This window comes from Carcharodon carcharias, chromosome 16 (assembly GCF_017639515.1).
Source record: "Carcharodon carcharias isolate sCarCar2 chromosome 16, sCarCar2.pri, whole genome shotgun sequence".
NCBI lineage: Eukaryota > Metazoa > Chordata > Chondrichthyes > Lamniformes > Lamnidae > Carcharodon > Carcharodon carcharias.
Window position 1 is genome coordinate 6,426,776 of NC_054482.1, and position 25,777 is coordinate 6,452,552.

Below are 25,777 nucleotides of genomic sequence, written 5' to 3' on the forward strand. Positions count from 1 at the left end.
CTTAACAGCCAACTTTCACTCACACAGATGGAGAGTGGCAAGCGATATATGCTTTTGTGATTGTGGGGAGCTGTAATTTGGCTTTCTACATAATAATCCTCATAAAAGTGGGGTACTGGCAGCTTCTAACATACTCAAAATGTATAAAAGGGAAAGTATGGATTAGTAGATCTACCAATCTGCCATATTCCAGACTAACACTAAGAAAACAAATGTCATGGCTATAATTATGCAATCTTGCTGTCATCACATGACAGACCTTCAGGAAGCCAAAAATGCCAGAGCTGTTCTGATGGTTCAGAAGTGGAGTGCTACATGCAATGTGGTATTTTATCATACAGGTGAAGTTGGTACCAAATGCAGTTTCTGGTCTGCACGGCATTTGCCATTTCAGGAAGGATTTTGTTGCGATTGCCACAAAGTAGCTTGTGTCTTGACTGAGGGAAAATACGGATACCAAAACAGTTCATAGACATTCCAACCCGAATTTCCTATTTTGCCATTTTCACTGTCAGAATGGCTTTTCGACTGCCTAAAGGGAAATGGGTTGCTTATATCACGGTCAGCTCATTTGTAAAGCTTCGGGGTAGATCTGGTCAATTAAAAACACAACCTGGAAAGCTGCATGTCAGGCAACTTTAAAGGATGGGGACCACTAAAGGGAAGTGCCACAATGGAAAGAAGAATAATATTTCTGAATGTCTATGGGGAACCTCAGAGGATGCCTTAACCTGTTATTAGTCTTTGCCAGTGCTGAAAGGCGAAGCACTATGAAGAGATAAACGAAACTTTCCTCCTCCGGAGGTCCCCAGCATCACAGATGCCAGCCTTCAGCCAATTCGGTTCACTCCACGTGGTATCAAGAAACAGCTGAAGGTACTGGATACTGCAAAGGCTATGGGCCCTGACAAGGTTCCCTCAATAGTACTGAAGACTTGTGCTCCAGAACTTGCTGCGCCACTAGCCAAGCTGTTCCAACACTGGCATCTACTTAGCAATGTAGAAAATTGCCCAGGTAGGTCCTGTACGCAAAAAGCAGGACAAATCCAACCCAGTCTATTACAACCCCATCAGTATACTCTGGATCATCAGTAAAGTAATGGAAGGGGTCACCAACAGTGCTATCAAGCGGCACCTGCTTGGCAATAACCTGCTCACTGACAACCAGTTTGGGTTCCGCCAGGGCCACTCAAGTCCTGACCTCAATGCAGCCTTGGTTCAAGCATGGACAAAAGAGCTGAACTCCAGAGGTGAAGTGGGAGTGACTGCCCTTGACATCAAGGCAGTATTTGACCAAATGTGGCATCAAGGAACCCTAGCTAAACTGGAGTCAATGGGAATCGGGGGAAAACTCTCCGCTGGTTGGAGTCATATCTAGCACAAAGGAAGGTGGTTGTGGTTGTTGGAGGTTAATCATCTTAGTTCTAGGATATAACTGCAGGATTTCCTTAGGGTAGTGTCCTAGACCCAACTATCTTCATTTGCTTCACCAGTGACTTTCTTTCAATTATAAGGTCAGGAGCGGGGACGTTCGCTGATGATTACACAATGTTCAGCATCATTCACGGCTTCTCAGCCCATGTCCAACTGCAGCAAAACCTGGACAATATCCAGGCTTGGGCTGACAAGTGGCAAGTAATATTTGTGCCACTTGTGTCAGGCAATGATCATCTCCAACAAGAGAAAATCTAACCATCGCCCCTTGACATTCAGTGGCATTACCATCACTGACTCCCCCACTATTAACATCCTTGGGGTTACCATTGACCAGAAACTGAACTGGACTAGCCATATAAATATTGTGACTACAAAAGCAGGTGAAAGGCTAGGACTCCTGTGGCGAGTACCTCACCTCCTGATTCCCCTAAGCCTTTGCACCATCTACGAGACATAATAAACTTGACACCATCCAGGAGAAAGCATCGCACTTGATTGGCACCCCACCCACAAACATTCACGCCCAACACGAACGACACGTAGTTGCACCATCTACAAGATGCACTGCAGGAACTCATCATGGCTCCTTAGACAGCATTTTCCAAACCCACAACCACTACCATCAAGAAGGACAAGGGCAGCAGACACATGGGAACACCACCACCTAGAAGTTTCCCTCCAAGCCACTCATCATTCTGACTTGGAAATATATCGCCGTTCCTTCACTGTCACTGGGACAAAATCCTGGAACTCCCTCTCTAACAGCACTGTGAGTGTACCTACAGCACACTGACTGCAGTGGTTCAAGAAGGCAGCTCACCACCACCTCCTGAAGGGCAGTTAGGGATGGGCATTAAATGCTGGTCTAGCCAGTGATGCCCACAACCTATGAATGAATTAAAAAAAAACTGAACAGAAAAGAAACCCAGGCTGGTATTTAATGCCCCTCCTGGGAACAGGCTGGGATTCAGGGTGGGTGGGAAGAGCTGTTCAATCGGGCAACAGGATGAGGGATGGAGAGCCCGTTGCCTTCCTGACCTCCTTATTAAGTCAGGAGGGGAGAAGGTCAAGGTCAGCCTTCCCAGCCCTTGACTGATTGAGGCCCTGAAATGGCCATATAAGGGCTTCATCCTACCACTGCTAGGGTGGAACCAATGACACATGGAAAGGCAGTCTGACATTCCCTGATGCCTGCTTGCAGGCTCTGGGAGTGGGTGGGTGCGGCCTCCTGATCAGGCAAGCTTGTGCTCTCCCAGAGGGCCCCACTGGAAGCAAGCGCTTCCCCTGTGGGAAGACCCCCATCCGACTCTCCACATGACCACCTCCCCTTCACCGAAGCCGCTTAATGGCCCCTTGTGAGCCCACCTCCCTTATCTCTCCTCTGGGCCTCCAAAGCTGCTCCTGGTTGGGTGGCAGCTCATAGAGGCAGGATCCCGCCTCCAAAGGCCCAGGAATCCTGATGGCGGGTAGATCAGTGCCTGATTAAGATCTCATTTTCAAAGCAACACTGGGCAATAGCTGTTGGGTCCAGCTTGAAAAGAATGGTGAGTGGAAATGATTCCCCTGTGTAACGGGGCCAATTTCATGTGCCTCCTTGCAGCCTTCTGAGGGACTCCTTTAAGGAGCTGGAGGCCTCCCTTCAACTAATCATGGTCTCTCTAGTCCCTGCTGCTTTGGAGACTTCAACGCCATATGTTTCTAGGTTGTCTAACATAGAAAAGTGTGTTATGTCACCCATGCACAAAACTCTTTGGAGTTGGTTTACACCTTCATGAATCTTGTTGTATCAATGCTGTATTAGTTCAGAACAATCATTATTCTTTGGCTCTTTCAACAGGTACAACATCACTCACCAACTCCAGCACCATCTCAACAACAGTAACTCCTCCACGCTCAGAAACTCCAACAACATCACCAGGCACGTCTTATTTTCGCACCTGACCATTGGCATGAGCACCTATCCCTCCAGATCTTTCTCCTCTTAACAGTGGCACTGGCACCTGACTTTCACCAAATAAACAATGTCGACAACTTGCATTAATATAGCAACTCTAAAACATCCCAAGGCACTTCACAGGAGTGTGAAGACAGAAATGCATGGATTCTATTTGTCTTTATGGTTACATTCTGTATGTTCAGAACATAACATATTCTTTATGTGATCTATGTACATTAACCCTCAAGTCTTTTGGGCCTCTCCTGCTTCTAGTTTGTTGCCATTTAGAAAGTACCTTGTCTATTCATTTTAGGTTCAAAGTGGATAACCCCACATTTGCCGGCATTGAAATTCAGTTGCCACGATTTGGCTCATTCACTTAATCTATCAATATCACTTCATAATTTTATGCTTCCATTCTTACTGCTGGCCATGCTATTAACAATTTCACTGTACTTTTTATTTATATTATTTTCGTATTACATTGTTTTTGTATTCTGTGACCTCCAGCATATCACAAACAAAAAAAGAGTTGTAACTCCACAAATAGTGCAGATATGGAATCAATGTAAGCAACTTACCAATCAGTTTTTAATTTACTAAATCTTAACAGAGTTATGCATTTCAACAAAGTTTCAATCTCATTTAACCTACAAGGGCAGAACAGACCTTGACCTGATAGCAAGCTGAGTAATAGTCTATTGGTGAAGTCAAGTGTCCTGTGAGACACAAATTTACATGTCCCACTTGACTGCATGTTTACCAATCATGCTACCTGCCCTAAATGGTAGCTGATATGAAATACCTGTTGTTAATGACTGCTCTTTCAGATACTGAATTTTCACTAATTTGCTTTGATCTTTTCCACAGGCCCAAATACAAGCTCCCCTGCAGCACCAGTGACTACTGCACCCATTCGCATCACCACAGACTCAAGTATGTTTGCAAAGGCCATTTTGCACCTCTGTCCAGCAGTTCAATAACTCAAAGGATGTATTCATTGCTGACTGAACTAACAGTTGCAAACAGCACCAGCATTGGTGGGAAAGACCAAAATTAAGATAACTTCTTTGGAAGAAGTTATAGGATGGAAGCGGGGGAGGAACCACACACTTAAAAATAAATCACAAGTTTTCCATTCTTCCTGTATCCTGCACCTCATACCCCGCTTGGTCATCTGTAGTTGTTTCTTTTAACCAGAGGATGACAGAGTTAAGAGAATGAAGTGAACGATGCCTCTATTTACAATCGAGAATAATCCCTTGTTAGCAAGTGTGATGACGAAGTAAACTGATTATTTTGTTCTTTTTTTCATGACCTTAAAGATGTACCAAAAGTACATTTGATTGTCTTGTACAATCCAGATCCTTTGGAAGTTTTAGACAGAAGGAAGGGCAAGAAATGAGGTGGAGGTATCTGGTGGTGTGTACCTTTTGCTTTGATGCATGGTGGACACTATCACCTGGCAACCTCCTCAACCTTGCTGTACTGGCTCAGACAGACACAGTAGGATCTCGGTCTGCCACAGGTTGAAAACTCCTGGGGGTTGAAATTGTGCTGTGTATGAACTTGTGTGCCTATTTTTGTAATGAAATAATTATCCACTAAAAGTAAACAGGTTAACACTGTTGTTAAAATAGTGGGAAAGAGACATATTTCAACTCTTTTCTTGCGAGCACCACAAGGTCCAATTTCAAACTGCAAGATTAAACAGCACCAATGTATTCATGACTGCAGCAAAAATGTTTGGTCCCAAACTGAACAAAATGGTATAAAATGAGACATGTCTATTATTCTTAGACTTCAGTATAAAAGAGGACATATTCCATGTTCCTGTCCGTTCTTGTAGTTCATAACAGTCACCATTGGAAAACAGGTTTATTCCTTACAGGCAAACAACAAAACTCCTTCATTTCCCAAACAGAAGGAATATGGTGTTGTTGGACTTTGTGTATCTAAGTTCAAATCCTATGTATTATAGTTTTTCTAAGCAAGATGTCAAGTTTTTCATTTATTTTCCACTTTATTTGCTTATGTGCTATCAAGTTGCTGTGTTTTTGAAGAGTCTATATTTTAGTTTCCTATGAAGCAAATGTACAGCAAAATCTTGCATAATGCTCAGGTGTTTGATAAGGGCTTCTCTGACAGCTTTTTCATACTACTGTGCAGGCTGTGGGAGAAATGCTACTGATTCTCTTCTCTCAAGTGTTCAACTGGCGTCTGCCTATCACCATTTAACGTTATTTTATAGTACTATTACTGTGGTTAGTTTTCATGATCTCTGTTGATGTCCAAATAAACACCTTTCCTCCACATCCTCTTCATGTTAAGAGCAGGACTTGTTGCAATGTCTGAATTACCTGGAAAAACTCAGCAGGTCTGGCAGCATCGGCGGAGAAGAAAAGAGTTGACGTTTCGAGTCCTCATGACCCTTCGACAGAACTTGAGTTCGAGTCCAGGAAAGAGCTGAAATATAAGCTGGTTTAAGGTGTGTGTGTGGGGGGCGGAGAGATAGAGAGACAGAGAGGTGGAGGGGGTTGGTGTGGTTGTAGGGACAAACAAGCAGTGATAGAAGCAGATCATCAAAAGATGTCAACGACAATAGTACAATAGAACACATAGGTGTTAAAGTTAAAGTTGGTGATATTATCTAAACGAATGTGCTAATTAAAAATGGATGGTAGGGCACTCAAGGTATAGCTCTAGTGGGTTTTTTTTTTAATAATGGAAATAGGTGGGAAAAGGAAAATCTTTATAATTTATTGGAAAAAAAAAAGAAGGGGGAAACAGAAAGGGGGTGGGGATGGGGGAGGGAGCTCACGACCTAAAGTTGTTGAATTCAATATTCAGTCCGGAAGGCTGTAAAGTCCCTAGTCGGAAGATGAGGAACTTTAGGTCGTGAGCTCCCTTCCCCATCCCCACCCCCTTTCTGTTTCCCCCTTCTTTTTTTTTTCCAATAAATTATAAAGATTTTCCTTTTCCCACCTATTTCCATTATTAAAAAAAAAAACCCACTAGAGCTATACCTTGAGTGCCCTACCATCCATTTTTAATTAGCACATTCGTTTAGATAATATCACCAACTTTAACTTTAACACCTATGTGTTCTATTGTACTATTGTCGTTGACATCTTTTGATGATCTGCTTCTATCACTGCTTGTTTGTCCCTACAACCACACCAACCCCCTCCACCTCTCTGTCTCTCTATCTCTCCGCCCCCCACACACACACCTTAAACCAGCTTATATTTCAGCTCTTTCCTGGACTCGAACTCAAGTTCTGTCGAAGGGTCATGAGGACTCGAAACGTCAACTCTTTTCTTCTCCGCCGATGCTGCCAGACCTGCTGAGTTTTTCCAGGTAATTCTGTTTTTGTTTTGGATTTCCAGCATCCGCAGTTTTTTTGTTTTTATTATTGTTGCAATGTCTGTTGCTTTATGGGTGCATTCACACTGTAATTATAGCATTGGCAGAAAGTGGTTTCACTTCACAGAAATCCCCCAATCAAAGGGGAAGTACAGCCTGAATCCAGAGTCAGAGTCCAACTGAGGGTCATCATCACTGCAGGTTTGCCCTGAAGCCTTCAGGAATTAAAGATGAATCTCCTGCACATTGCAAGGAGTAACCCTGAATAAAAAACCTAATGGGCTTTAAAATAAATGGCGTTTTTCTTAATTTTTTTCTCAACAGTTTTGTTTCTGGAAATATCAGAGATGGAGGAAAGAAATATTGACTTGGTGGTGAGGACACTTAGAGGGGGGAAGTTATACGATGAAATTTCCAGAAATACATCCAACCATAATTGGTAACACTTGTCCAACCTTACACTTGGGCGTAAGGAACTTTGACAGCTGATTAAACTGCAAAAATTTGGCATCGGTGCAAAGATGAATATGCTTTACAGAAACACTATACTTGTAATGTGAATGCATCATGGCTTATCTTTTCAGCCGATCCTTAAAAAATGGCTTTCCTTGCCTTATTCAGCGTCTCCTTCTGTTGCAATCTATAGAATGTTAAAGTCTGATCTTGGCACCACTTTAGCGCAGTGTCTTGGTTTTTCTTTCCCTTATTCACTTCCACATGTTTCAACTTTTGATGATTATATATATATATATATATATATATATATATATATGATCTTCTGCCCTAATGGCCATTGATGTTTTTCTTGGGTTTGTAAATTTAAGAAAGAAATTCTTAAATTGTTAGATGAAGTATTCACATTCCTGAGTTTGTTCTGCACCTATCATCCTTATTACGGTTTTATAAAAGTGCAGTTACTGTTTAGTACAATCTGTACATGCACAAGGAATGCACTACATTTGTATATAAACTGCCTAAGCAGAAAATGCATTTAATTATAGAAATTAGGAATACAACTTTGTAACATGCTGTAATGTGCTTTTAATCCTAGTTACCCCATCTGGAGATAAGGATTGTGGTAAGAAAACTTGTACTGCTTTTATACAGTGTAAATGTTACAAGTAACATCCCAACAATAGCTGTTAGTAGGAATTGGAAGGGAGGGAGAAACTCAAGAAAATTACAATCACCTGGGAAGTAATACTTAGCAAATTATTGAAACTGCAGGTTAACAAGCCCCCATGTCCTGATGGATTTCATCCTAGGGTCTTAAGAGAAGTGGCTAGTGAGATAGTTTATGCGTTGGTTTTAATTTTCCAAAGTTCACTAAATTTCGGAAGGTTCCATTAGATTGGAAAATAGCCAGGTAACTCCTTTATTCAAAAAGGGAGGGATGCAGACAGCAGGAAACTATAAGCCAGTTAGCTTAACCTTTCTCATAGGGAAAATGCTATTGTTCAAGGTGTTATAACAGGACACTTAGAAAAATTCAAGGTAATCAGGCAGAGTCAACATGGTTTTGTGAAAGGGAAATCATGTTTAACCAATTTATTGGAGTTCTTTGAAGAAGTAACATGTGCTGTGGATAAAGGGGAACTGGTGGATGTAATGTTCTTACATTTTTAGAAAGCTTTTGCTAAAGTGTTTCAACAAAGGTTATTGTGGAAAATAAAAGCTCATGGTTTAGGACTAACATATTGGCATGGATAGAAGATTGGCTAGTTAACATGAAACAGAGTCGGCATAAATGAGACTGTTTGAGGTTGGCAGGATGTGACGAGTGGTGTGCCGCAGGGATCAGTGCTGGGGCCTCAACTCTTTACAATTTAAATAAATGATATGGATGAAGGAACCAGTGGTATGGTTGCTAAATTTGCTGATAACACAAAGATAGGTAAGAAAGTAAGTTGTGAAGAGGACAATATCGCCATTCCTTCAGGGTCAAAATCCTGGAACTTCCTCCCTAACAGCACTGTGGGTGTACCTTCACCATATGGATTTCAGTGGTTCAAGAAGGCAGCTCACCACCACCTTCTCAAGGGCAATTAGAGATGGGCAATAAATACTGGCCTAGCCAGTGATATCCACATCTCATAAATGAATTTTAAAAAATTAAGAGGCCACAAAAGGATATAGTTAGGTTAGGTGCGTGGGTAAAGACCTGGCAAATGGAGTATAATGTGGAAAAATGTGAGCTTGTCTAATTTGGCAGGACAAATAATGAGGAACTTATTATCTAAATGGTGGGAGATTGCAGAGCTCTGAAATACAGAGGAATCTGGGTGTCCTAATGCATGAATCACTAAAGGTTAGTATGCAGGTACAGTAAGTAATTAGCAAAGCTAATAGCATTTTATCGTTTATTGCAAGGAGAATTAAATACAAAAGTAGGGAGGTTGTGCTTCAGTTATACAGGGCAATAGTGAGACCACATCTGGGGTACTGTGTACAGTATTGGTCTCCTTATTTCAGGAAGGACGTAAAGCAATTGGAAGCAGTCCAGAGGTTTACTAGATTAATACCTGGAATGGGTGGGTTGTCTTATGAAGAAAGGCTGGACAGACTAGACTTGTATCTGCTGGAGTCTAGAAGAGTAAGAGGCCACTTGATTGAAGCATGTAAGATCCTGAGGGGATTTGACAGAGTGGATGTGGGAAGGATGTTTCCTCTTGTGGGAAAATCTGTGCCGATGTTTAAAAATAAGGGGTCACCCATTTAAGACAGAGATGAGGAAAAAAATGTTTCCCTCAGAGGGCTGAGAGACTTTGGAATTCTCTTCCTCAAAAGATGGTTGAGGCCGAGTCTTTGAATATCTTTAAGGCAGATAATCTTGATAAGCAAGGGGGTAAAAGGTTATTGGGGATAAGCAGGAAGTGAGATAAATGTTAAAATTAGATCAGCCATTATTTAATTGAATTTTGGGGCAGCCTCGAGGGGCTGAGTGGCCTACTCCAGCTCCTAATTCGTATGTTCGTATGTTAATTTGTTCAAATGGAAATTATAAATTGTATTTCTATTTGCTTGCAGTTTTTTTTATAAATTATTTAAAGAAAGGTTAGCCTTTCACCTCTGATTACATCTGATACCCTACATCTTACTTTAGATAGATATTATTTATATTATTTTTCTTACTGAAACAAACAACTAAACCCTTTAAAACATAACTTACAAACTTGCTAATATCACTTCAGGTATGATGAGGTCTCCTGTTTCTGAAAGGGAAAACACAACTAGTTAAGGGAGAACCCAACAACTATCAACCTCCTTGTTTTCATCTTAAAGGATCTGGCATAGTGCCCACTGATGTAATCCAACGCTCACCCCACCAGATCTGCTTGTTGGGAGGGGGTGTGGTGGCAGTGGGAGGATGTCTCATTGACATGGGAAGGGTGGATGTAAGTGCCACTTTAGGCTCACTCTCTACCTTCTCTCCGCCCTTTTTCATTAGAAACTTGACTATTCACTCAGTCTGTCAGCTGCCACAGAAATTCCAGGTCCCCTTCCAGTCACTGGAGTAGGAATTCTGGGCTTATGGAGTTCTCATCCTTGGTTCTGTCCCCAGTTGCCTTGTAAGGGATAGAAGGAGGGTCCTTCTGTTACATGGCAACCAGGAAGTTTCCAGAATTACAGTGGGAGACCTCAAGCCTCTTAAGGAATTTTTGGGCTTTAATCATTATGTTGTTGCACTGTTAAATTTTGTGTGCTAAATCTCTTCATGGGGATGTGTATTTGCACTTGGAATTTAAAATGGGGACAAAAGACCCACAGCCAAATTCTTGAGATGCTGCTTCTACCCCCCTCCCCAGCCAGCAGGGAATCTAATAGATGGTCCTTGATTGCTCAGCCAACAATTAATGACACCTTGAGAGAGTGGGTGGAATTGGGGGGAGGTTTCCAATAGAAACTGGTTGATTTCCCTGCTGACTTGCCATGGTCCCGCTCATCACAATTAAGATCAATATGCAAATGGTGCTATTTGATGGAGCAGTGACAAAACCATGAGAGGCACAGGGCCTGGTCACCACCTCTTGTTCCCTTCTGCTCCTATCACCTGCAAGAGAAGCAAAGGCCCATTCCTAGTTTTTTTTTATCATCTTAAAGAAGCTCTGGCTGCTCCTCCTCCTCCGAAGGCGCTGCAATGCCACCAGATCTTGCTACACATCAACAGTGGGCTCCCTCTGTAGGACCAAGCAGATGCCAAAATCCGCCCTGTTTTCCTTGTTAGGCCATAACAGAGAAAATGGGCTGAGTTCAAGGTAGGGGTCAAGCTCCTTCTCCAGCTCATCTCTGGTAACTCCCGGCTAGGGAATCCAGCCCTGTATGTTTGCATGTAGAAAGGTGCAGTGAGAGAAAAAATTGTTTGGTGGTGAATGGCAACAACATCACTGTTGAAAGCAAAACACCTTTGGAAATGGATGTCTTCGATTGCTGGATGCCAACGGTGACCAACAAGTGTGGGTACAACCACCAGGATTTGTGCCCCATCCTCCATTTCATCCTGTCCCCATTGGTGTCCTGTGCAGACTTTTCACCAACATCGGAGGAGGTTAGAAACCAGATGGCCAAAGTCAGAAACAAGTTTGAACCAAATGACATTTGCGGATGTATTTCATTATTGAAGGGGCAGTGGCTAATTCACTTCTGAGAGTCTCACTCTTGCACTAACAGTTGGTTCATTGATAAAATGGTAGTGCTTTCTTTATCCCTTGCAAAAAGAAAAATAATTGACCTTTTTCAAATCTAATAAAAATGCTATTTCGTTGACATATATGTGACGAAAACTATGTTTTTTTTTCCTTTTTCTATTTCTTCTTTTAGAGTCTATTAGTGTTCAAGAAGTTAAAGCCACAAGTGACAGTGTCAATCTTACCATTACTTACAATATCCATGAAAATCAAAATATCACAATTCTGGATAAGCATTTTACATTGATTGCAACTATGAACCAGACCACAATCAATATAGACAGCCTAATACCCTGTAAAAGTTATAACCTCATCGGGTCTCTCGATTGGAAATGTAATATTTCACTGGCAAACTTCACCACAGAACCACTTCCTGGTAAGTACTGTTCAATGAGTCTTTAAAATATTGCTTTTGTTAACGTAGTTCACGATGTGCAGGTTAATCTTTGAACGGTTCTATTGCTAAATGCTGGATTGTAAAATATTAGAAGTCTATAGGAAAAATTTCAAAACCATTTTAAAAGATGATGTTTAGTTTTCATTAAAGTTTACAGTCTTCAAAACTTGCGGATTTTTAAGGGGAGAATTTGTAGGTTGGCATGCAGGCACAATCGGGAACGGCCAAGGAACAGACTGTCACCCGCGATTGGCCAGCCAGCATGAAGTGAACTGCTGAAATGCTCAGCGCTGCTGGGGGTGGGGGCAGGAGGAGGGAGAACATTGGCATGAGCGTGGCCGAGCGCTGAATGAAGGCTCCCTGAAGGCAGAGAGCTGCCTCAGGGAGCTGAAGACATCAAAAAACAAATTAAATAAAGATTTTAAAATCCCGAAAAAAATGTTCACGAATCAGAATCAGTCACCTGAACATATACATGATGAAAATTTTGGCCGTAGATTTTTATTTTATTTTTTTTTAAATTTAATAACAGAAATCTCATCCCACCCTTGGATGAGGTTTCAACAAAAAATGCAAAGTCTGCCTGGCAAATTCGCCAGTCCTCCAACTGTAAGTCTGGACAGACCACGAAAATTTGGGGACAATTGGAACCTTAACAACTTGAATTGTCATTTTAATTGTCAGCGGGTGTGTTTCCAACACTCACGTGAGCGCGCTGACTGAAATATTGCGTGAGCGTGGGATGACATCAGGACGCGTGATTTCATGTCTGATCAGGTCGGGCACGTGTCCGCACACTGACCTGAAAATTCTGCCCCAAGTATTTTAAAGTATGCAAGTACAGATGTAGCATGGTTCAGTGAAAGTATTTCATTGAAAGCTGACTGTTTTTTTTAACTCATTTCTTTACAAGATCCTAAGATCGAAATAACTTCGAATCAGACTGAAAGTAAAATTATTTTTGAGCTGAGAAAACCTGAAAATTGGAAGAATTGCACTTTGACATATAATTGGACCTGCAATCCCTCCAAAGGTACTTATAATAAGAATGTTACCACAGTATTTTTCCATTATTCATAGTCTCCAGGAAAACAATTCTTTAAGACATCTTGTGCGACGCTGACAGAATCAATTTTCATTCAAACAGATCTGTTGCAAATGGTACAGCTAGATAAGATAAAGAATTTGTATTTATTTGGCACCTTTTATGCTGCTGCCCTTGGTGGTTTATAGCTAACGAAGTAGTTTTGAAGTGTAGTCACTGCTGTAAAACAGGAAACATGACAGCCAATTTGCACATAGAAAGACCCCACAAACAGAAGTGAAATAAATGACCAGACAATTTGTGTTTTTATGTGTTTGTTGAAGGATAAATTTTGGCCAGACACCAGGAAATCTCACCCTGCTCTTCTGTGGCAGCTTTTAGCTCCAACTGAGAGGACAAACTTGGTTTGATATCTCATCTGAAAGATTGCTGCTCTGACAGTGCAAAAAAAAAAATCTTACTTGGTGCCCTTGAAAAATGCTCAATTCTCAGTTGCAGTGAAGAACAAATGGGGCTAGAGACCACTCTCAACTACATGATCCTGGGATTCCTGAGTCTGCCTGAATTCAGCCTAACTAGGCCTGTGCATATTAGAGGTGTAGGATGAGGGTATAAGCAAGATGGGAGCAAGCAATCTTGGGCATAACCCCACTGCCAGTGACTTCACTTGTGTGGCGATAAAATAGTGAGGTGCCCTCAGAAACCTGGCTTTCACCAGAAAGTCTGTGGAGGGTCTGGGAACACCCTGAAGAGCTACAGTTTCAAGTTTTCTTCCTCTCCCCCCAACCCCACCCCCTCAGACTGATCTTTGAACCTTGAGCTCTTCTGTGGCTGCAGCCCCTTGGGCCTGCAGTTACGTTCCTTGGTTCCAGGCCCTGTCACCCTCTAATCTCCCCCTAAACCTCCTTCATAGAGCTACTTCAAAGAGTGTACATCATTCCCTCTTTATGCTTTCCTTATGGAGGGAGGAACACCCACACTGTTGGTATTTGGACTCTATACCAAACCCCAGAGTAAGCAAATTCTCATCAGGGAATCATTTTTTGGCAAAAAAGACAATCACAAATTTAGAATGCAAACTATCAATGTTTATTGGACAACAAAGATTAATACTTAACACTCCACTAGTCAAGGCATAGCACGATACACTGTATTTCCTGTAGATCCTGGGACTTCTATGGTCTTGTCTTCTTGGTTGCTTGACCTTAGTCTCTTGACTCATGACATTGTTTGAGATTGTAACTTAGCCAACTTAACTCTAATATACATGCAAAACCCCTTTTGTAGCTTTAAGACTTCACCTCTAATTTCCCAGCTACTTACTGATACTTTCTCCCTCTCTCTATTTATATCTACACACTTCACACCTGTTGCTGAGTATTCTCTCTCCCTTTGAAGCTGAAAGTAGCTTCCTGACAAAGACTATTTTTCTTAAGGCAACTACTTTAACCCTAATACTGGATTCTAATACTGATCTAGATTTCTTAAGGCAAACCCCAGCCCCGGTGACAATTATGTTAGTCACTTCTGGATTCTCACAGCAACCCGCAACCTATAACAATCATCCATTGACTGGCAATGTTTTCTGCAAATGTTTCCTAGCAAGTGCTCTACCACTAGCTCCTAACTTTCTCTCCTGGGAGGAGCTCTCTCAGCAAGTCCATGTCCAAATGCAGCAAGAGCTGGACAATATCCAGGCTTGGGCTGAAAATTGGCAAGTAACATTCACGCTACACAAGTGCCAGGCAATGACCGTCTCCAACAACAGAGAATCCAATCATCACCCCTTGATGTTCAATGGCATTATCACCACTGACTACCCAATATCAACATCCTGGGGGTTACCATTGACCAGAAACTGAACTGGACCAGCCAGAGCAGCAAACCTCCTGACTCCCCAAAGCCTGTCCACCATCTACAAGGCACAAGTCAGGAGTGTGATGGAAGACTTTTCACTTGCCTGGATGATTGCAGCCTGAACAACACTCAATAAGCTTGACACCATCCAGGACAAAGCAGCCCACTTGATTGGCACCCGATCCAAAAACATTCACTCTCTCCACCACCAATGCACAGTGGTAGCAGTGTGTATCATCTATAAGATACACTGCAGGAGTTCACCAAGCCTCCTTATACAGCACCTTCCAAGCCCAGGACCACTACCATCTAGAAGGACAAGGGCATATGGGAACACCACCACCTGGAAGGTCCCCTCTAAACCTCTGACTTGGAAATATATCACTTATTCCTTCACTGTTGCTGAGTCAAAATCCTGGACCTCCCTCCCTAACAGCACTATGGGTGTTACCTGCACCACATGGACTGCAGCAGTTCAAGAAGGCAGCTTACCACCTTCTCAAGGGCAACTAGGGATGGACAATAAATGCTGACCTAGCCAGCGATGCCCATATCCCATGAATGAATGAAAAAAAGGCCTTTGATAAGTTATTGTATCATAGACTCATGGCTAAGGTCAGAGCATGTAGACTCAGGACAAGTAACAGATAGCAAGTTGGCTACAAAACAGAAAACAGAGTAAAGGTTGGCTACTCAAACTGGCAAAGGTGTGAAGTGTTGTGCTACGGGGATCAGCTTGGGGCTGCTGTTATTCACAATTGACAACGATGATTTGGACTCAAATTTGAAATACAATTTCAAATTTGTATTTGACACAAAATTGGAAGTCATAGTTAGCACAAAAAAGTGACAAAATACAGGAGCGCATTAATAAACTGCAGCAGAGGATAGAATTGGCCAATAAATTGCAATATATATGTGAGGTGGTGTATTTTGGTAGGAAGAATAAGGGGGCTGCATACTGTTTGGATATGGAGTAAATCTTCAAAGGGATCTAAGGGTACACATTCACAAATGACAATTGTAGATGATTTTACCTTTTTCCTAAATTCAGAGACTGAGAATTTTTGCTGACACAATCCCACAAGAAGTTCAACACCTTAACCGAGAATTTTAAACAGAATAGTTTCAATTAAATGATATGGTTACCCCTCAGATGGTCAATCTAGAATGATTGTAGGTCACTAAGGAGTGATCTTTGACTGAGATCTTTCTGCTTGCTTCAATGAATCTCTGCCCATTGAGATGTATCTTCTGTCTTCCTTCTTGAGTGCTCTTGTGTAAGCCTTTTACAGGGATTTACATACAGAATAAAGTTTTTCGAAAAGCCCACGCACAGTTCTCTTCTGGATACAGATTGGTTAGTTGGGTGCATGATCAGCTGTTAGTTAACGTATTCCCAAGTTGTCTTCCATTGTCTTAGCCATATAAATACTCCTTCCCATCCCATTACCTGTCTGATTCCGATAATTTTGCTATGATCAGCTGTTATATTTTAATTCAAATTATTCCATTCACTGTAAATTGTTCCCTTCAATTCAGCATGTATCACTGTACTACATTGATCCTGTTTCCACATAAGATGCATTGGCCTGAGCTCGTAGCCAGTCCATTTACCCTTTTCTTACCATAATAATAGCACTAATAAACTACAATTTAGTAAGGCCATTAGAAAAAGTAAACAAAGCACTAGGGTTCATTTCTAGAATGATAAAATTGAAAAGCTGAGAAGTTATGTTAAACCTGTATTGAATCCTCGACCATACTTGGTGTACTGTATACAGTTCTAGTCTCCATATCAAAAAAAGAATATGAAGGTATTGGAAAAAGTGCAAAAAAGATTCACAAATATTATGAAGATTGAACATACTAGGTGCCTTTACTCTGGAAAAGAGAAGGCTATGAGTGTCATCTCATAGGGGTCTTTAAGATAACACAGGTGTTTGATAGACTAGACACAGAAAATATTTCCACTTGTGGGGAGTCCAAAACTGGACGTTATAAACATAAGATAGTCGCTAATAAATCCAGTCGGGAAATCAGAAGAAACGTCTTTATCCAAAGAGTGCTGTGAATGTGAAATGTACTACCACAAAAAGATAAATAACGTAGATGTATTTACAAGGAAGCTAGATAAGCACATGAGAGAAAGCAATCTAAGAATATGAGGATAAGCTGATAGAAATAGCTGAAGAGGAGGGAGGCTGAATGAAGCATAAATGCTGACCCAGTTGGGTCAAATGGCCTGTCTCTGCGCTTAGACTCAATGTATGAACAACATGCCAGCTCAGAGAAGTCAGAAGAATATCAATTATGTTTTTCTTATATGTTTTTTTGACTTTCAGATAAAGAAAATGACAGTCAAAGTGTAATATTTCATAATATAACTTACTGTGAAAATTACAACTGCTCTGTCAAAATTCAACAAGATTCTACAGCATGGAGCTGGGAAGGAACCAAACAAGTATTAGCAGATTATGAAAGTAAGCCTTCAAGATTTCAATTTCGTGTCAGTCAAAACTCTTAGTAACTCTGAAAATTGCTGTGATATGAGGGGTAGCTTTTCCTGCTGGGATATGTGGCACACGGAACTAGTGTGAAAGGGTCATGGAATTGGAGAAGATCTCTCAGTGGCTGTCTAGTTGGTGTAACAAAAACCTCTTACCCTGACCGAAAGATTGCTGGATTTTTGACTGCTGCTTTCCTTTTGACTATTCCATTTCTGTTGTTAACAATCAAATTTTAGGCTATGAATTCCACATTTCCTGTCTGAGTTAGAGCCACAGAAAAGTTATGGTGCAGAGGGAGGCCATTCTGTTAAAGGAGCCAGAGGAAGGTGTAAGGATCGACACCAGGCAGTTTCTTTTGCACTAAGGCTAACATCCGTTTGTACAGACCTAGGTGCTAGCCTCAGAATGACAGTCGTTAACTTCCTTTACTGCCTATGCTTCACTGGAAAGTACTGATCCATGTTCTACCCTAGTATGTGACCCACAAATAACATCAATCATTAGGGCAGCACTGGCAGTGCCAACTGAACTTCTTATACCTCTGATGCTCCCAGTCAGCCAAGGAGGAACATAAATCAATCTACAGTACAGCAATGCGTCAAGTAGGTCACTGGGACATTGCTTCCTGGAACAAACTCATTTGACTATTTTGCCATGGAAAGCTGGCAGAATAATGAGCGGATACTGATATTTTTTTTCCTAGGCAACAGAGTTCCTGAAAAATAGTTCATTATTCATGGCATCAATTGAGCCACCAAAATCACTTCACAACATGCTTTGGCATTCATGAACTGCAAAGGGTATACGCTCATAAATGTGCAGGTGAACTGTGACCATCAACACAAGATAATGCAAACAAATATTCAATTCTGAGGCAGTAGACATCATTCATTTAATTTAAGACAACCTGCTGTTCCTGTGTTGTTTGAAGAGGAAGGCAGTCAGAAAGGTGGTTTTCCAGCATGCCAAGGTTACACATTTCAGCCTTGGCTCCTGACCTTGTTGTGACATTCATAAGTGTCATGAGTATAGAACTAGGCCTCTGCATCCATGAGGATAATTGCACAGATCCAGAGGGGATGGTGAAAAGCTGGGTGGGGTGGGACTCGATGAGGTAAGGAAGTAACATTACAACTCTGCGTCTTCAAGAAGAGTCTACTGAATGAGGTACAGATTTACCGTCCAGAGGGGCCAGAATATAAATAGTGGAGGCCCGCCCACATGCTTCTAGTGTGAAAATGGAATGCTGACAATGAAAGGTATTCTTGATGAAACAGCTTTGCAGCTAGAATTAGACACTCAGCCAAGTGTCTGAACCCTTTAATACAATAACAGTCCTGTCAATATCTGAACAACAAACTAGTTGATAACACTTCCACCAGCACTCCACTCTGCACTAACTCAGCTGCATTATGTGCCTATCCTTCCATCTGTTTATCTTATCTGCTCCATTAGAAGTCGAGATAAAGTTGAAATAAAGTGCAGTCTACATCAAGAGCTACTTCAATGCTCTCCTTGTTGGCCAGCTTTCCTTCATGCTCCATAAATTCTAATTTATCCAAAGCGCTGCCACATCCTGTCTCACATGAAGTCCTGCTTTGCATCACCCCCTGACCTATACTGATTCCCTGTCCTCCAATGTGTTAAATTTAAAATCCCTGTCCTCATCTATAAGTCCTACATGGCCTTGTCCCACGCTATTTCTTCAATTTCTGCTAGCCTGCACTGTTTCCTGAATGCTCCAGTCCCCTTGTGCAGCCTCCCACCCTATTAAGGCAGAGACCTCAGCTGCTTCTGTCCAGCTCTATAGACCTTCAATTTCTCTGCCTTGCCACTTTTTCTCCACCTTACAAAATCTTAAAATCTTTCTCTTTAACCAACTTCAGCACCTCTTTCTTTACATCAATGCTGAAACCCTTTGGGACATTGCTTTACATTCAAGACACATATCAAAGTAAGTTATTGTTGCTGTGTGTTTTCTAGAATCTATCCTCATGCTGCTTTAAATCTCAATGTGATTAGTAACCGTTGTGCTGACTGCTGGGAATGTCTGATTCTTGGGACTGAGTTTGGTACTATTCCCCCACTATAATGGAATATGAACTTATGGCCAACCTGAAGAAGATTGATGTAGATTGTACTTCAGTGATTTGGTGTGCAAAGCCCTAATCAATGTGCCATGTCCTTTAGTTTAAACACTGTTCTAGTATGAGCATGCAAGGTAAGTAGAGAAAGAGCTTTAAAGTTATCTGAGAGCTTGAAATAAATTTATAGCAGGTTGACAAGTAACATTTTGTGATATTCTTCAGCACTAATCACTGCCGATTGCTCCGTTCCAGTGATTGTGTCCTTTCCTGCACCCTCCTCTTCACTATTTGGACTATCTCGACCATATGAATGTTGTGCCTTTTACAAACTCACTGAACAGCCACTGAGGGATTTTCTCTCTAACATCTTAATTAACTCATACAAGAATATTAAGTAATATGCTTATTTGTGTTACAGCTGGACGTGAGTTGATTCAGACACCAAGAAATTCAAACCCTTCTTAGAAAAATAGACAAAAGTAATTATGGGATTACTGACACTGCATTGTTTAAATTTTATAGGTCCGTACATACCAAAAATGAATCTAACAGCCGGAAACAGGAGCATTGAAGGGTGGTGGGAAGTGAATAACACCACGCTAAAACCAGTACAAAATATTACTATAGTTTGTGGTAAGAAACATTTTTACTATGGCTATTACAAGCAACAGCATTGGTACCTTGCAATACAAGTGCAACATGTGAAGACCTTATTGCCTCAGAATTTGCTGTACTGGAGAAACAAACAGTTAGTTAAACTTGCCCTGTTTAATCTCCCAAATTGCTGGAAGTGGATATGGAAATAACATGGAAACTCTCTACAGGACATCTGGGATCTGAGTAAACAGGACACGCAACTGTGTATCTCTTTAACCAATCAGATTGAGGTATTATGAAATTAGTAACACAAAGAGTTATAAAATAGAATTGTCCAATAAGTTAGAGGGAGAAAGATAAACTAGAATAAGAAGAGAGGTAAAAAAAGAGACAAAGGAAAAAAGCAAAATATTTTTATTTTAACATTTTCTGAGAAAACAATTACAACTTGAAGGACTGAGACTCTACACTTGTAATAGTTACTTATCTGTGCCAGTATAAGATAACTGGCAGTTATCACATCATCAAAAGAATAATACTTAGACTTGAAGTAACTTGATTTAACTTTCTATGATGAGTTTACTTTGCATCCACCCATGCAAATACAAGATCTTCATGTGGCGAGTCAGTATATGCAATTCCCTTTTGAAATTTGCTATTGACTCTACTTCCAACACCCTTACACCACCCTTTCAGGCAGTGCATTCCAGATCATTGTAATTCCCTGAAGAAAAATAACTTCCCTCATCCTCCTCCAGATCTTTTCGAATCACCTGAAATCTGTGCCCCACAGTTACTAATACCTCTGCCTATGGTTTCTACTTATTTACTCTGTCCAAATCCTTCATGACTTTGAATATCTTTATTAAACCTTCCGTTAAGCTTCTATGTTGTAATAACAATTTGCATTTATATAGCATCTGTAACATTCCATGGCACTTCTCTAAGGAGGACAATCCTAGTTTCTCTAGTCTCCATGTAACTAAAGTCCTGATAACTTTCTACTAAATTTCTCTAAACCTTCCTTTAAGCCCTTGACATCCGTGCTAAAGTGTGGTACGCAGAACTGGACGTATAGTGCTGAATTGGAACTTTAAAACAATGAGTGGATTTGGGTCAGGTAGTGGGGGGTTAATGTGGGGGGGTTGGTGGCAGGGGGAAGGCGCTGTGCTGGATTGTTAACATCTCAAGTTATGACAGGCAGATGATAATGACAGTCTACTCAAATCCCAGAAGGAAACTTGAAGAAGCTGCCACAACTATTTACAATTTGTATTTATTTTGAGATGCGAGCTTTGAATTCAGTAAAAAGGCCACCAAAGCTCAGAAGTTTTTTACCAAACGAAATTGAATATTTATTAATAAAAGAAAACTATTTTAAACACACACATATGTCTACAAATTACTACTATAATAACTCCTAAATCCCCTAATTAATCTGACTCCCAATTACACCTCCACATAAAACACACAGATTTAAACAGACCTAGGTAAAGCATACACCTTGGACAGTCAAATTCAAAGTGAAGTTTTCCTTAATTTCAGTTCCTAGTAGACAGCAACTTGAAGCTTTTCACACCTGTGTGAGATCTTAAAATGCCTGCCCTTACACACAGCCTTCTCTCCTTTATACACGTTTTTCTCTTTGAATGCAAATTCCCATTGTTTCACTGTCTTTGGACTTTACCTTTCTAATAATAAAAACCTATCATAGTATTAATTTTACCAGTAATCTTTGGGGAAAAAATAAACACACTGTTTATTAACTATTTCTGTCTAGGTGTAACATTTCATACCCCTCTTTTGAATTAAAGCTACTCTGGTATATTGAAAAATGTAAATACTCCCTTTACATATCACATTCTAAACCCTCACCCATGTTTACCTATTTAGCATTTCATACCTAGCTTCTCTTCTTACATCAAGGCCTTCAGATCAGCTGTCTTTAATTCAGTTAAGCTGCCCCCACCATACAAATGTGCGTACATACACACACACATCATTCTTACAATAAATTCCAAATAACATCATGAAAATTATTATATCTTCCTGACACTCAGAAATCTGTTTCCCCACCCAAACTCACCTCCAACCCATCCATTTCCATCTTTAACTGAGGCCGGAAGGTAGGTGATGCCTAACCTGATCCAAGGAGGCGGGTTGGAACTTTAAGTATGAAAAGGATGCAGTGAGCCTGATTGCTATTTACATTTTGAATAGGTTTTGAATTTGAATTTAACTGTTGTTGCCTGGGTTCCCCAAGGCTCGGGAAACTGGCAGCTTCCTTGAGGTAAGGATTTAAACTTCAAAGATTCAGGAGGAAAGTGCCTTCATGCCTACCTCCTGGTTCTAGGGGTCTGCCTGAGGAACCTCCATGATTGGGCAATCTGCCCCCTTGACTTTCTCCAAAGACCTTCAAGTTCCCCCTCATCTCTTCACCCCACCTGCAAGTCCCTCCTAGCCAAGAGCTGGAGAGCACTCGGCTGCGTGTCAGTATGACATTGAGGCACCAAGGTGATTACGGTCTCCTAAATGTTTCCCTACTGACACTTGATCCGCTTGACCCATTTCCTTTCCCAGAACCAGAACCAGCAATGCCTCCTTATCCATTGGACTGGAAACATACTAATGTATAAAATTCTCCTGAACGCAATCAAGAAACTCTTGCCAACCTCTGCCCTTTAAACTATTATCTTCCTAATCTATATTAGGATAATGAAAGTTTCCAATTATAATTACTATAACTCTTGCACCTCTGTCATTTGCTTGCAATTTTTTCCTCTATACCTTTCCCATTAGTTAGTGGCCTATTGCACCCAGCAATGCAATGCAATAATTTAAATCAAATAGATTTTGTCCTTGATAAAAGCAAAATACTGTGGGTGCTGGAAATCTGAAACAAAAACAGAAAATGCTGGCAAAACTCAGCAGGTCTGGCAGCATCTGTGGAGAGAGAAACAGAGTTGATGTTTCGAGTCCGTATGACCCTTCTTCAGAGCTGTTAATTATGTAAATTCCAGAAGGCTGTAAAGTGCCTAATCGGAAGATGAGGTGCTGTTCCTCCAGCTTGCTTGGGTTTCACTGGAACATTGCAGCAGGCCAAGGACAGCCATGTGGGCATGAGAGCAGGGTGGTGTGTTGAAATGGCAGGGAAAGCGACAGGGAGGTCTGGGTCATGCTTGCGGACAGACCGGAGGTGTTCTGCAAAGTGGTCCCCCAGTCTGCGTTTGGTCTCCCTGATGTAGAGCAGACTGCATTGGGAGCAGCGAATGCAGTAGACCAAACTGAAGGAGGTGCAACTGAAGCACTGCTTCGCCTGAGAGGAGTATTTGGGGCCCTTGGACAGTGAGGAGGGAGGAGGTAAAGGGGCAATTGTTGCACCTTCTGTGATTGCATGGGAAGGTGCCGTGGGGAGGGGATGAGGTGTTGGGGGTGTTGGAGGAGTGGACCAGGGTGACCCGGAGGGAACGATCCCTACGGAATGCTGACGGGGGACTGAGGGGAAGATGTGTTTGGTGGTGTCATCATGCTGGAGTTGGCGGAAATGGCAGAGGATGATCCTTTGAATGTGGAGGCTGGTGGGGTGATAAGTGAGGACAAGGAGGATCCTATCAATGTTCTGGGAGAGAGGGGAAGATGTGGGGGCAGAGGCACGGGAGATGGGTCGGGCATGGCTGAGGGCCTTGTCCCATAGTGTGGGGGAAACCTCGTTTAAGGAAGAAGAAAGACATGGCAGAAGTGCCGTTTTGCAAAGTAGCATCATCAGAACAGATGTGACCGGGGCGAAGGAACTGAGAGAATGGGATGGAGTCCTTACAGGAAGCGGGGTGTGAGGAGCTGTAGTCGAGGTAGCTGTGGGAGTCGGTAGGCTTGTAATGAATGTTGGTGGACAGTCTATCACCAGAAATGGAGACAGAGAGGTCAAGGAATGGAAAGGAAATGTTGGAGATGGGCCATGTAAAGGTGATAGAGGGGTGGAAATTTGAAGCAAAATTGATCATTTGTTTCCAGGTCCAGACGAGAGCAAGAAGCAGCACCGAAACAGCCATTGATATACCCAAACAAAGAGTTGTGGGAGGGGGCCTGACCAGGGCTGGAACAAGGAATGTTCCCCATAAAGAGACAGGCATAACTGGGGCTCATGCGGGTACCCATAGCCACACCATTTATTTGGAGGAAGTGAGACAAGTTTAAGGAGAAATTGTTCAGTGTGAAAACAAGTTCAGCCAGACGGAGGAGAGTAGTGGTGGATGGGGATTGTTCGGGCCTCTGTTCGAGGAAGAAGCTAAGGGCCCTCAGACCATCCTGATGGGGGATGGAGGTGTAGAGGGATTGGACGTCCATGGTGAAGAGGAGGCAGTTAGGGCCAGGGATCTGGAAATTGTTGATATGACGGAGGACATCAGAGGAATCACAGATGTAGGTGGGAAGAGACTGAAGAAGGGTCATATGGACATGAAACATTAATTCTGTGTCTCTCTCCACAGATGCTGCCAGACCTGCTGAGTTTTTCCAGCTATTTTTGTTTTGGTTAAGAAGGCATGTGGGATATTTGTCTTTATTAGCTGAGGCATAGAATAGGCTTTTGGCCTAGATTTCAGCTACTCTCTGACCTACTGCCACTGAAGTTATGATGTACCACGGAAACACAGCCGGTTTTGAGAGCAAGGTTTTCCAGGTCCAAGGGAGGTTATACTGGAACTGTATAAAATACTGATTAGGCCACAGGTAGGGTATTGCATGCAGTTCTGGAATCCACATTATAGAAAGGATGTGATTGCATTAGAGAGAGTGCAGAGGAGATTTACCAGGATGTTGCCTGGGCTGGAGAGTTTTAGTTATGAGGAGAGATTGGATAGACTGGGGTTATTTTCCCTGGAGCAGAGGAGATTGAGGGGGGACATGATTGACGTGTATAAAGTTATAAGGGACATAGATAGGGTAGACAGGAAGGAACTTTTCCCTTTGGTGGAGGGATCAATAACCAGGGGGCATAGATTTAAGGTCAGGGGCAAGAGGTTTAGAGGGGATGTGAGGAAGAATTTTTTCACCGAGGGCATTAGGAATCTGAAACTCACTGCCTGAAAGGGTGGTAGAGGCAGAAACCCTCATAACATTTAAGAAGTATTTGGATGTGCACTTGCAATGAGATGGCATACAAGGTTATGGACCTAGTGCTGGAAAATGGGATTATGGAAAATGGTTAGGCACTTGTTTGACCAGCGCAGACTTGATGGGCCGAAGGGCCTTTTTCTGTGCTGTAGACCTCTATGGCTCTGTTTATTAGATTATTGAAGTTACTACTACAAGATCCCAGTTTACTTCATGTCTCTCTGCACCAATGCCAGCCTGCTTTATGTCTATCCACACCAATCCCAGCCTGCTTTCTGTTAAACCCTGATGAATTGAATAACTAAGGAAAGAGCTGTAATCTGGTAATAATAATCTAATCTCCACCACCTCACTCACAGTAAAGGACTGGAAGAGCTTTCAATATCAGACAACCATCCAGGCTTTTGGCCTAGATTTCAGCTACTCTCTAACCTACTGAAGTTATGATGTACCACAGAAACACAGCCGCTTTTGAGAGCAAGGTTTTCCAGGTTCAAGCCTTCATAAGAATAATTCAAAACCTATATCCTTCCTTTACAGGTCAAAACACGCTTGTGTATTTGACTGATCCGAAGTCATTTATTTGTGAAAAGCTAGATGCATACAGAAAATATACTTTACGTATTACTGCCACCAATGTGAATTGCAGTGGTAAGGAACAGATAAGTTCATTTGAAGAATCAGCCATGACTGAAGCAGATTGTAAGTATTCTAATAATAGCATTATTGTAATTATTATTATGAACAC

At 41.7% G+C, this 25,777-nt stretch overlaps 1 protein-coding gene across 11 annotated transcripts in view; it reads left to right on the forward strand.

Annotated features, from left to right (window-relative positions):
• ptprc (protein tyrosine phosphatase receptor type C) overlaps window positions 1-25,777 on the forward strand; it is a 167,253-nt gene that overhangs the window by 84,170 nt on the left and 57,306 nt on the right. For 7 of the 11 annotated variants that reach the window (XM_041208255.1, XM_041208256.1, XM_041208257.1 and 4 more), the window contains 8 exons: window positions 3,275-3,355; window positions 4,244-4,309; window positions 7,791-7,817; window positions 11,558-11,800; window positions 12,735-12,854; window positions 17,069-17,206; window positions 19,843-19,953; window positions 25,570-25,731. In XM_041208255.1, coding sequence (XP_041064189.1) covers window positions 3,275-3,355; window positions 4,244-4,309; window positions 7,791-7,817; window positions 11,558-11,800; window positions 12,735-12,854; window positions 17,069-17,206; window positions 19,843-19,953; window positions 25,570-25,731 — 948 coding nt within the window. The remainder of the gene's footprint in view (window positions 1-3,274; window positions 3,356-4,243; window positions 4,310-7,790; window positions 7,818-11,557; window positions 11,801-12,734; window positions 12,855-17,068; window positions 17,207-19,842; window positions 19,954-25,569; window positions 25,732-25,777) is intronic. The other 4 variants (XM_041208259.1, XM_041208260.1, XM_041208254.1 and 1 more) reach the window with 2 other exon arrangements.